This window comes from Mobula birostris, chromosome 25 (assembly GCF_030028105.1).
Source record: "Mobula birostris isolate sMobBir1 chromosome 25, sMobBir1.hap1, whole genome shotgun sequence".
Classification (NCBI taxonomy): domain Eukaryota; kingdom Metazoa; phylum Chordata; class Chondrichthyes; order Myliobatiformes; family Myliobatidae; genus Mobula; species Mobula birostris.
Window position 1 is genome coordinate 51,121,249 of NC_092394.1, and position 12,312 is coordinate 51,133,560.

The 12,312-nt window shown below is 39.8% G+C and overlaps 1 protein-coding gene across 1 annotated transcript in view; it reads left to right on the forward strand.

The window, feature by feature from the left end:
* mybbp1a (MYB binding protein (P160) 1a) overlaps positions 1–12,312 on the forward strand; it is a 102,773-nt gene that overhangs the window by 8,669 nt on the left and 81,792 nt on the right. Inside the window, exons 3-6 of the mRNA XM_072243624.1 lie at positions 1,629–1,712; positions 5,267–5,341; positions 9,702–9,809; positions 11,818–12,008. Coding sequence (XP_072099725.1) covers positions 1,629–1,712; positions 5,267–5,341; positions 9,702–9,809; positions 11,818–12,008 — 458 coding nt within the window. The remainder of the gene's footprint in view (positions 1–1,628; positions 1,713–5,266; positions 5,342–9,701; positions 9,810–11,817; positions 12,009–12,312) is intronic.

A 12,312-nucleotide genomic window follows, 5' to 3' on the forward strand; every position in this document is an offset into this window, starting at 1 on the left:
ACACAGGCTATATAAAGTAGAACTAATGTATGTACAGTGTAGTATTACTTACCAGAATTGGAACAGCGCTGAGCACACTGATGATGGTGTGTTAGGCTGAGTCGTCGGAGGCTAGGGTGGTGCAGTGGTCCCCAACCTCCAGGCCGCGGACCGATACTGATCTGCGAAGGATGCAGTGGTGCAGCAGTAGCCAGGACACACCCAGCACATCATTAAGAAAAAAGCCGAAATAAACAAGCTAATTAATTAGGTGCCGCCTGGCACGTAAATGTCGGCCCAGATCAGAGGCGACGCAATGGGCAATTGCCTCTGATCTGGGCTGACATTTATGTGCCGGGTGGCACCTAATTAATCAGCTTGTTTATTTTGGCTTTTTTTCTTAAAAGGTATGCTGGGTGCGTCCTGGCTACCGCTGCACTACTCCATGCTTCGCGGCAATGTATCAGTCCGCAACCCGGGGGTTGGGGTGGTGGGACACTGGGGTGTCATCTCATTGTTGTCTGTTTACATCTAACAGGCAGGTCATCTTCTTCTATGTCTGCCTGCCTTGATGTCGAAGGTTGAGGTTTGTCGTCTGCTGTGGCTGAAGTGGAAGGCTTGAAAAATGACAGTATGCTTGACTGCTTAGCCTCATGCATTTTTTTTTATCATACAGTTCTTTGTAAGCACTCAAACCATCCTGCAAATATGCCCTAAAACTACATACCTTTTCAAAATTAAAGTTGTACTTTTCTGCAATCATTGCAGCGAAAATCTCACGCAGTTGCTTCAAGCTCAGTTCCTGGACGACTTCACTTTCGGTCCGTTTGCTGCTGCATTCGGTTTTGATTGTTATCCTTTCCTCTTCCAATTGCATCAGCTCTTCATCTATCAGTTCTTGGTCATGGGATGCCAAAACCTCTTCAGCATCATCTTCGTCAACTTCCACAAGCCAAACTCACTTTGTCCTTACTTCGTTCACCATGATCGAAACCCTTAATTATGTCTAGTTTTACACTAAGTGTAACACCCTTATGAGCTCTTTTAGGCTTTTCCGATACCTTAGAACTCACCTTGCTAACAGATGCTCCAAATAAATTGACATAAAGCACAGATGCTCACAGGCATGTGTTTAACAATGCCGGCTAGAATGCAGTTCCGGGGGAGGAGCTTGGCTGTTCGGGCGCGCACTGCCTTTTATCGCGCGCTGTCTTTTTTCGTAACAGTGAAAGCACCTTCTGTTAGCGGAAAGAGGTAACTAATGTAGGTCTTTTGTATCAGCGAGGTGTCGTAAAGCGAACGTTTGAAAAGCGGGGGACACCTGTACACACCAAGGCATTTAATAGTAGTGAAGGTTAATTCAGTAATGATTGCAGATAGTGCTACTGATGTCATTGAGGCAAATTGGCCAATCTCAGAATTCCTTTAACAGTTCATCCTGGGATTGGACATGTCTTAGTTGGTGGAAGTGGTTCGGTTGTGTACCTGGTTGAACAATGTAAATTGGTTTGGTGCAGTTCAATTGGAAGTTGCCTTTGCTGAATTGGTGACTCTAATGGCTGTTACTCTCTTGCATTCCTCGGCCATTGGTTCCTTGTTTAAGATGTGTAGTGATTTTTTTTTTAATTCTGATTTCTCTTTGCTAATAGGTCCTGCAGTTCAATGAGAAGATCCCTCTGCAAGCAGTCCTGAAGCAGATTAAAATGAAACATGATATTACGAAAACTAAAAAGGTGTGTGTGGTTGCAAATGGGATTTTAAGTATGATGCTTGAAACTTACATTGAGTGCAGGTGTCTTCATGTTGTATGTAATTTTAGCTATTTTAGAGCAATGTAAAACTTGGATGTTATCACTTTCTCTGTGATCATGTACAAAGATGGAGATGTTATAATATTGGTCATGTTGAATTAGGTGTCAAATGTGCAAGATGCAATATCTGTTGGGAGAAGAGCAAAGGGAGTTTGTGTGGATTGAATAAATAACATTTTCCAAGGAGTTTAGCAGTATTGCAGTATTTCAGTATTTCTGAAAATCTGTATCTGATGGTTTGCTATCTAGTTTATTCCTTATTACACTAAGTCCTCATTCCATGCAGACCTGCTATCTGCCAAGGTTGGCCTCTATTACTGGTACAATGGACGTGGTGTGTGACCAGGTTGGAGCTTCTGAAATGTGTACAGATGGCAGATCCTGACTGTCTATTTCAGTTTTTTTCATAAGTAGAAACTGTCCCATGCTGTGTTTAAGATTTGGTGTATGTTTGTGGGGTTGCAGGAAGGTCTTCCTTTAAACTCATCAGATTCATTGGAATATTTTTGTCCCATTGTATATCATATTTAAAAGCATAAATGCCTTGAAAATGAGCTTTTGTAGCTGCAGAAGCATATTTCATTTCAAAATGATAAACATGCTAATACAACTTGCATCTAAATTACACCAGCACGAAAATGAACAACAAACATCAGATACTAGTACAAGTGTAGAGAAAGTGAGAAAGAAATATGGTCTGGGTTTTTCAGCTTGGTTTAAGAACCTGATCGCAGTGGGGAAGAAGCTGCTATTGAATCTTGAGGTGTTGGTCTTCAGGCTCCTGTACCTCCCGCCTGATGGCAGCATTGAAAAAAAGGCATAGCCTGGGTGCTGGGTGTCCTTGATGATGGATGTTGTCTTTCTGAGACATTGCCTTTTGAAAGTGTCCTCAATAGAAGGGAGAGCTGCAGGTGTACTAGATCTGGCTGCATTCACCATTTCCTGTAGCTTCTTGCATTCTTATGCATTGGAATTTCAATATCAGCCAGAATATTTTCCACCATACACCTGCAAAAGTTTGTCAGAATCTTTGACATGATGAATCTCCTTAAACTTCTCAGAAGGGAGAGATGCTGCACACTTTCTCTGAGCCGCGCCCAGGAGATAGATCCTCTAAAATGTTGACATCCAGAAACTTGAAGCTGCTCACACTTTCCTCTGCAGACCTCTCAAACAGGACTGATGAGTGTTCGACTAACTTCCCCTTCCTAAAGTATGAAGTTTCTAGCTTTGCTGATGTTGACCTTAAAGGTTGTTCTTACAATACCACTCAACTAGCTGATCTATCTCACTCCTGTATACCATCTTGTCACCATCTGTAAGATGTGTGCTGTAAGAATAATACAAAGAAAAAATCCAGTGGTTTGAAAAATCTGTTGCTCTGGCACCACCAGAGTCGTGAGGGTGTTCAATTAACAGAAGTATACTGTAACACATTTTCATGTGTTTGAAGGTGGGAGAACAAAGTGATAAAACTATTGAATGGGTAGGAGGTGGGGAGAAATAAATGGAACCTTTAGTTTCGTAACTAGAGTTATAAAAATATTTAGTAAGTAGTTATGCTGAAGCTACAACACCACATCTTGTTCAGTCTTCTTGCAGCAGAAAAGTGCAATCTTGAAAAACAGAGCACTTGAGAAAGTGGGTTTATTTTCATTGTAGCTAAACTGATTGAGTTGATCTAATAAAAGTTATCAGAAATTTCAGAACTTTGGTATGTTGAATTCCAAAAATATATTCTTGTCTGAGCTGGTGATAAAAGGGCATCATTTAATTAATGCTATGGAGCATTTATATATCTCAATGCTTCCATTAACAATTCTATCAATATTGATAGAGGATTTTAGCCGTGAGAAGCCAGAGTTTAGGTAGTGAGGAGCTTTCCTCCTTAGCAAAGGCGTCTAGAGCTAGAGTTTAAGATAGAAGGTAAGGAATTTAAGGAATAATTTTTTGTTCACCTCATTGAGGTTGATTTAAATCTGGAATGCTTTTCCTGCGGGAGCTGATGGAGGCCAGCACTATCACATTAGGAGGTAGTGCAAATAGCTCTTGAAATGTCATGCCAAAGAATACTATGGACAGTGTGATCCAAAATAGGTTTAGCAGAGATGGGCCCCAGATGGCTAAGGAAAACACAGTGGGTTGAAGAGCCTGTTTTCTACATTATGTGACTCTCTCATTGTCACAGGTATTAAGAATTTCTTTTAAATTAAGTTGGTAAACTGTGGAATGCCTAACAGTATCTATAGGGAAGAGATTAAATTATCATGGAAGTATGTTGAAGAGAGAGGGCAATGAGCAAGTACAGAGAACTGATGTGTATCAGAAGGCTGCAGAGACCTCTTCCAGTGCTGCAAGATGATGTGAGTGGATATTTGTTGCACATAAAGGGTAGCCTTATTCTTACACAGGCATCTATTAATCTTTGTTGCTCAATCCTTGAATGTTTAGACAGGAATAAAGTAATCACTTCACAAATGATTACGCCATACATTCCCGTTCTGAATTATTGTCAACCAAGCTGGGATTTCTGGATTACTTGTTGGGTGGCTATGGAACCACTGAGCCATCATGTGGTTGGGTTGAGATTTAAATTTGGAATTGTTTTCACTGTTGCTGTTTTGAATTTCTAATTTGGTTCTAATAGCAGGAGAAAGGGGTGGTTTAAGATTTGTTCTTCTCTCAGTGAGGAACAAGTAAAAGTGATCTGCTTGCTCTTGCTCCTGACTAGTGAATTATCACTAGGTTTTCAAGCCAGGAATGGTGGGAAGACATGCTGCTGATTAGAATCCTGTTGTGTTCTTTTGATGGTCTAAAGCAATGGGATATGCCATAGGATGGTTTGTTAATATTGCTGGTCTTGCATGCCATGAATGGTGGACTGTTTATTTTATTCCACTTAAACGTTTTGTAATGCAGAAGGAAGCCATTGATGTTGAATCTGAGCCAACTCCTTGTAGAGCAATCTGTTTCATTCCTATTCCTTCACACCCATAGCCCTGTGAATTATTCTCCCTCTTGTCTGTCCAATTGCCCTTTGAAATTCATTAATTCTGTCTCAACTATATTTGCAGGCAATGAATTCCTGAGTTATTACTTCTTTCTGTGTTCAATATATAAAACAGCTTTTACCTGTGTCTACCCTGTATCTCTTGATCTTCACTTTAGATTTGTGTCCCCTGGTTATTGCACCAACCACTAATGGTAATGAACTTTCGTAACCATAATATTTAAAGAACCCTCATTCAACCTTCTTTGCCACATCAAGAGAACAGTTCATGGTGGGTCAGATTTTCTGAAGTTCTCAATGCAAGTCTAGCACATTTGCACAGAAGAATCATTTTCCTCAATCATTTCCTGTCACTGGTAGACAGTGATGGGAACAGACAGGGAGAATACGAAACACAAATAACCCTAAACCACGCAACCAGCTATCACACCATTGTATTAACTCAATGTGTGTTTTCTTATCTTAGAAACTCATCAGAAATGCTGCGTTTGGAAACTTCTTTGGTGTCTTGGCACTTTCACAATCTGGAAGATTATTAAAGGTAACTGCAGACTCTCCAAATGCCTCTTGAAAAAATCAAAGACAACTATTTTGTGTGTGAAGATAGAGATCTGTTTTTCCTTGGTGTGGTCTTGATAAAAGGATGTACTCACTTTAAATATTTTGCATTAGAGTGGAACATCAGGAGTAGAAAAATGCCTTTAAAAAGCCAAGGCTGGTTTTAGGACTTTGGGATGAGATTGAGGGTTTGAACTAAGAAAAAAATGAAGTGGCAGTTTTGGTTTAAAGAATGATCACAACTGTGAGAAGAAATGGTATAAGAATCGTCAGTAAAGAACAAAGTTGAAAGTACATCTATCAAAGTATGTATACGGTATACAACCTTGAGATTCTTCTCCTTACAGGCAGCCATGAAATAAAGAAACTCAGAAAAAATAAAGACTGCTAAGCATCCAATGTGCAGAGAAAAAGAACACAACCAATAACTGCAAGCCATGGCATTCAAAATTGAAGTCTGCTGAGAGAATCAGAGACCCATTGTTCAGTGCAGAGCCAAGTCGTGGAGCAGTGAGCTGAACCAATCCATTCCTCACCTCGGTGTCCTGACACCTTGACCTTTTCAATTTGACCCAGTGCCTAAATCGATGTCCAAACATCGGGTTCATGTGCCTCGACACGCTCTGGGACCAGGACCCCGTATTGTGATCACTGCCTCCTAAGCTCCCTAATCGCCTCCAGTTTATTACATGACACCCAATCCAGTATAACTGTTCCCCTAATAGATGGCTCAACAACAAACTGCTCTAAAAAGCCATTTGGTACGCTCTGGTGGCCAGAACTTGCCACCTTGATTTGGCCTGTCTGGATTGGCACAGCGCTTAAATTGATCGAACCTCAGGTTTTCTTCACTCTTGGCAATGGGCCCACCGTCTCACCGTGGCTTGGTTCTGCCACATCAGATTGCCTTCCAGTCCAAAGGGAAGTTATAGACTATTGTTTGTGATGAACATTTGCCAGAAAAAAATGTAATTAAGAAAATATTTAGTTGCTTTCCTTGTTTCGTTAGCCACCAGACAGAAGTGCTGTGTTTTACCAGCGCCATCTTAAATTGGAACTCCAAGAAGGGAATGTCACATTCTAGGAAGTTGATGTAGTCCCCCAAGTAGCTATCTGAGGGAGATAGTTGAGTAAATTATAGGAAAAGTTAAGAAGTAGAAAAGAAATTAGGCCATTAATAGTGGAAGAGGTCACTTGCCAATTAACTGGATTCCATTAATCTGTAAAGGTGTAGAAGGCACAGAATTTATAAGTTGCAATCAGGAGAAATGTTGTAAGCAGCATGTAGCAAGCCCATCAAGGAGGTCGGATAGTGTGCAGAGGGGAGGCTACAATTATTCTGTATATAGGTGTGGAAATAACGTTGATTGGGTTGTAAGAATGGCAGTGAGAAAATATTTTGTAATAGCTAATGTAATTCAGTAAGATTTATAGTTATGGAAGAGAGCAAGTGTGTTAGAGGAGGAAGCTTTCAAGTGGGATTAGGCCAGTGTTCTGAAATGGAAGCCATTTAGCAAAAGTGGAAGAGAAACCGCTCTCTGTTGACAGATCAGTGGTTAAATTAACCGGGCATTTAAGGATGAGACTTAAAGAAGTATAGGGTAAATGTACCTATATAGAAAAATGGGAGGACTGCCAAATCTAGAAAGACTGTTTTATATTGTTCTAAAGATGGCGCCAGTGAACACAGGATATCATGCAGATAATGCACAAATTAACTACTTTTACTACTACTCCTTTCAAATACGATTCTGCTACTAAGCTGTGTGCATTGCGACCTGTGATTTACAGTTTGATGGCATCTTTTTGGGCTGATTGAGCAATCTCGCCCTTTTGCTATCCCTGAAGGAGTTCGGTGAAGTTTGTGGCAGAGTGTGCACAAACATGGAGGTGGGGCACGAGCCCATGATGGACTGCATTGCTTCTGTCTGTTTGTGGTGTCGAGCAAGAATGGAGGATGAGTGGGTGTTCAGCACCATCTGCCTGCATTTGACCAGTCTTGCTCTCTCTTGCTAGCTGCTATTGGAGGAAAGTGCAGGAGTTTTGCGATCCATGTTGCAAGGATTGAAAGGCAAGACGTGGATTCATTTTGTGGGACTTTGAGATTCATGTTGCACGTGTCTGTGGATTCTGGTTGCCATTTTTTTTTTGCTGGTTTTGAATGCTTGATCAGGGCTAGTGAAGTGGACTGGAATGTTTCAGCAAAGAATGGCTTTGTGACCTGCAGGGAACGGAACTGAGTGCTACTGGACTCTGGTTTGATGTTGTTCGCCGGCTTTTGCTGTTTGTGCAATTTGTTCTTTTTTTGCGCATTGTGTACTTAATGTTTTTCTAAGAATGGGTTCAATGGTGTTTCAAGGCTACCTGCGGGAGGACGAATGTCAGAGTTGTATTCTGTATACATACTTTGATAATAAATGTACTTTGAATTTTTCAATCATAAGTTGCATCAGTGTTAAAAGGAGTGAAAAGGTCAAAAGTAGAGTATTGTCACATGTATGCACGAGAGCAGTGAAAAACTTACTTGCAGCAGTGTCACAGGCACATTGCATCAGATAAGCAGTATTCACACGAAAAACATATCTTAAACATAAATCATACAGTTTTTACAGGACAAAACAGAATTAGAACAGAAAAAAGCGTGTTGTGCAGTGGTCGTAGTGGAGCTAAACGTGGTTAAGGTTGTACTGGTTGATTCAAGAAGTAAATGCTTGAAGTTTGTCGAATGCTGAGAGCTTAAGGTAGTAGATAGCTTGGAAGACCATGAAGTATAAAAGTGAAATTAAAAAGGAAACTAGGAAAACAAAGTGAAGGGATGAAAAGATTTTGATAAGTAAAATCAAAATATTGTTCAAGAGCAAAAGATAACAAGGGAAAGAATAGAGTCATTTGGAGACGAAAAAGGTAACCTGTGTATTGTGGCATTTATTTAGGCTTTCAGATTTAGGATATGGAGAACTTAGCCTTGGTTGTTGATGAATATTTTGGATTCTCTTGAAAAAAGAGTAATACCGCAGATCATAAACGTGAGAAAGTCTGCAGATACTGGAAATCCAAAGCAACACAACACAAAATGTGGAGGAACTTAGAGGGTCAGGTAGTATGTATGGAAATGAATAGATAGTCGAAGTTTTGGGCTAAGACCCTTCGGGGACAATTTAGAACAATACTTCCTCTAATCCTTAAAAGTAGAAGTACGAAAGAGGTTAGGATCTTTTTTTAAAAAACAATGACTTGCCCCACCTGGATGAAATGTATGCCAGACTATTAAAAGAGAGAAATGCAGAGACTCTGACTACAGTGGTTTAAACCTTGTGTGTCTGTCATTATTTCAGTCCTTGAAAAGATGTGCCAGAGGTTTTGGAAGCTGTTAATGTGTCGTTTAATGATGGAGCTTGTCAATAAAGCAAGCAACTTCAGTGGTAGGCAGATGACAAATCTTTTTCAAGGGATTTTACTTTGAAAGGTGCTGATTAATCAAAGGTAATCAGCACGGATTTGTTAACAGAAAGTTGCATCTGTTTATCTTGATTGGATTTGTTGAGTTAACAAGCACGATCAGTGAGGACATTGCTTTTGATACTAATTTCACATGTTTCGGCAAGGTTTTTCAGAAGTCTTGTATTGATGTTTAAAAATGTAAAAGTCCAAGGAGGAAGGAAAATTGAATCCGATAACGCTGGTAGGAAGCAGAGTAATTATTGACAGACATTGTGTTGACAGCAAGTCAAGTTCCACACAGTTTATTTTCCTTGCTCTGATGCTGTTTATAAGATATATTAATGATTTCGACTTAAAAGTAGGGGGTGTGATTTTCTGTTTTTTAGTGTTTGCAGATGCTGCAAAAAGTGGTTGTGTTTCTCCGTAGTTTGTACTGTAGAAGTTTGCTTGTCCATCTTCCACATTATGTTTCTCAGTTCCATCTGTTCTGCTTGAATTGAATTAGCATACTGGGATGTCACTTCTTATCTCACATTATTACCACAGCCTCACGGGTCTTTCTCCTTCTCTCGTACTGTCCGCCAGGACTTCAGTGAAGTCCAGTAGATCTCATTTACTGCAGTTGCTGCGGTCCACAGTCTATTCTACGTTCTTTACCTGTTGTCTTTCCAAAGTGACCTTGCCTGTCTGTTTCTGAAATGTTTACTAATGACCTACTCCAGGTTTGCATACTTTTACTAAATAACTCTCAAATGTCTATAATTATCTATATCTATTTTGAAGTGGTATCCAATAGTAACCTGCCTGATGAAATGTCTGATTTTACTTTTGTTTATGGAAATGCAAAGATATGTTAAGTTTGGATATTTAAGTTTTCATGTTTAATTCAAAATTGTTGCTAGGAGCCTGATGTTCTCTTGGAGTCAGTCCGACTGTTGCAAAGCCTCAGTCAACATAAGCAGCACCTCCGGGATCTGCCGGGGAAAGCTATTGTGGACATTCTATCTGAGGTAAGGCTTTGAATTAGACTAGTTGAATGTATTTTTAAAATGCTGAATTTTAGTTGCTGAGATAGGGTTCCTTTTGTCCTGACCTACCACCCACTGCTTCCACATCCAGCGCCAATTCTTGCTCCAAATGCAGAAGACCAATTCTCTGTAACTTCCGTCATCTCCAGCGGGATCCCACCACCAAACGTATCTTCCCCCCCCCCCCACACACACACACTTCCTGCTTTCCGGAGGGATCGTTCCCTACATGATTCCCTTGTCCATTCGTCCCTCCCCACTGATCTTCCTCCTGGCCCATATCCTTGAAAGCAGAACAAGTGCCACACCTGAATTAAACCATGGCTTTACTCAAATAAAAATTATGGTCCTGACATCAAGATATTCTCTTTGGTGGCAGCTCCACATTTTAAGGTATTAGTTCATCATGGCATAAAACCCACTTTTAATCTGGGTTATAGCATAGTATCATAATTGGAATTGTGATCGCGTTATGGGTGGCATGGCAGCCTAGTGGTTAACATAACACTTTACAGTGCCAGAGATCACAATTGGTGTTCGTTTCCTACTACTGTCCATTAGGAGTTTGAACGTTCTCCCTGCGGGCACGTGGATTTGCTCCAGTGACGTGGTTTCCCACGTTCCAAAGAGGTACAAGTTAAGATTAGTAAATGGTGGATGTGCTATGTTGGGGCTGGAAGCATGGCGACATTTGCAGGCTGCTTCCAGGATAATCCTTGGACTTTGTTGATATAAATGTCACATAGAGCTGATATCACAAGTCACATATGACAAATAGAGCTGATCTTCAAATCTTTATCTTTTTGTGACTCATTTAGTTGATCTAATGAGCAGCTAAAATCTACAGACTGAAAGTAGTACAGATTGAAACTTGTACAGAGATAACTAACTGGTCTCTTCTCAAGCACCAGACGCGAGTATGAGTGACTTCTGCTCCCCTTGCCAAGAACTCAGTGCCTGTATTTCAGTTTATTCTAGGATAAACATAAATGGGACTCTGGTGAAGACCAATCCTTAACTGCTTGTGATATCTATAGGTTCAAATAGCTTTCTCTTCACTCGTACCAGTATAATATCTAGTGGAGAGAATGCATAAAGAAAAATGACAGTAATTGTTCCAGAAACGATTGTAAACAGTAGGATGGAACTAAGAAAACAAAATAATGTTTTGGGGAGATCTGGAATTGTAGAGTTTTCCACATATCAGTTCTCAAATGTTAGATGTCATGAAAGAAAATTTGCTGATTAAGTCCAATAAGGGGTATTCAATAAGAATGCAATTTGAGGTTAATATGAGACTAACTAACATAGCGTAATTGAAACAAATAGCTTGGAGGTGTTAATGAGTAAGATGGGTAGAAGTTGTTTGGAAGAATTGAAAGGTCATGCTGATGTGATTGGATGAATTAGGTTAGGGAGTTTGTGTGAACAAGTTGGATCTATTTCATTACTATGCAGTACACTCTGGCCATGTTATCCTGTGGTCAATCCAAGCCCAATCTAATCTTTTTTCAGATGGATCTATGTATGTATATGTGTCGAGATTCAATCTAAATGAATAAGATGATCAGATTCCTTCCAACAGCTTTTAAGCTGTGGTGTTGGACTGGAGACTGGTCTAAAATCCTGTCACTCTTACAGTAATTGAGTAGAAGTAGTTTGTTAGCTAATGTCATTTCCTCTTGGGTGTTTAAATGTTTTATCATTTATTAATGAATATTACTGTTTTTAGAACATTATGAGATGTGTTTCTATTTATTTGGGGTATTGGATAAAAAGGATAGAGGTATGCATGTCTATGATAAAAGCAGGGTCCATACCCTGTGTTTATCAAGGACTTGGTATAAATTTAATGTAATAAAGGTAATGGAGAACAGCTATCAAGCAGTTTATATTTTGAGATCCTGCAGTGCTAGCAATCACGTAGAAGTAAATTTCAGTGCAGGATAGTTCATATTCTCTTTTCTAATTCTGCTTTACCTTGGCACAGACACCAGAAAATGTTTTTAAGAAGATTCTGTTTGAAGCCTTAAAAGACGACATGTCGTCTGCTCTCAGCACCCCATCACAGTTGCATTTGCTCTTGGTGGCTCTCCAACGTTTCCCAAATGTTCTGAAGCCTCAGAACCTGAAAACCTTGCTTGGATCCTCTACTATTTTGTCATCAGGGAATATCCCCAAGTAAGTCATATATTTTAATGGTTAATATTAAAAACAGATACGGGAACAGAAGTAATCATTTATTATCTTTCATGACCCCACCGACTCCCAAAGCACTTCATGATGTGGTGGCTTATTAACCTTAGCTACCTATATCCTTTTCACAATTCCATAGAAACTCTTAGTTTGTGATTTAATATTTTCTCAAGAAAAAGCAATCTTCCTCTTTTTGAGTTTATTAAGCCTTTCATTGCTAGATTTTAAAATCCTTTCAGTTCTCTGGCCTAGCACAAGCCTTTGACATTTTGTATATCCTACTTCTCAA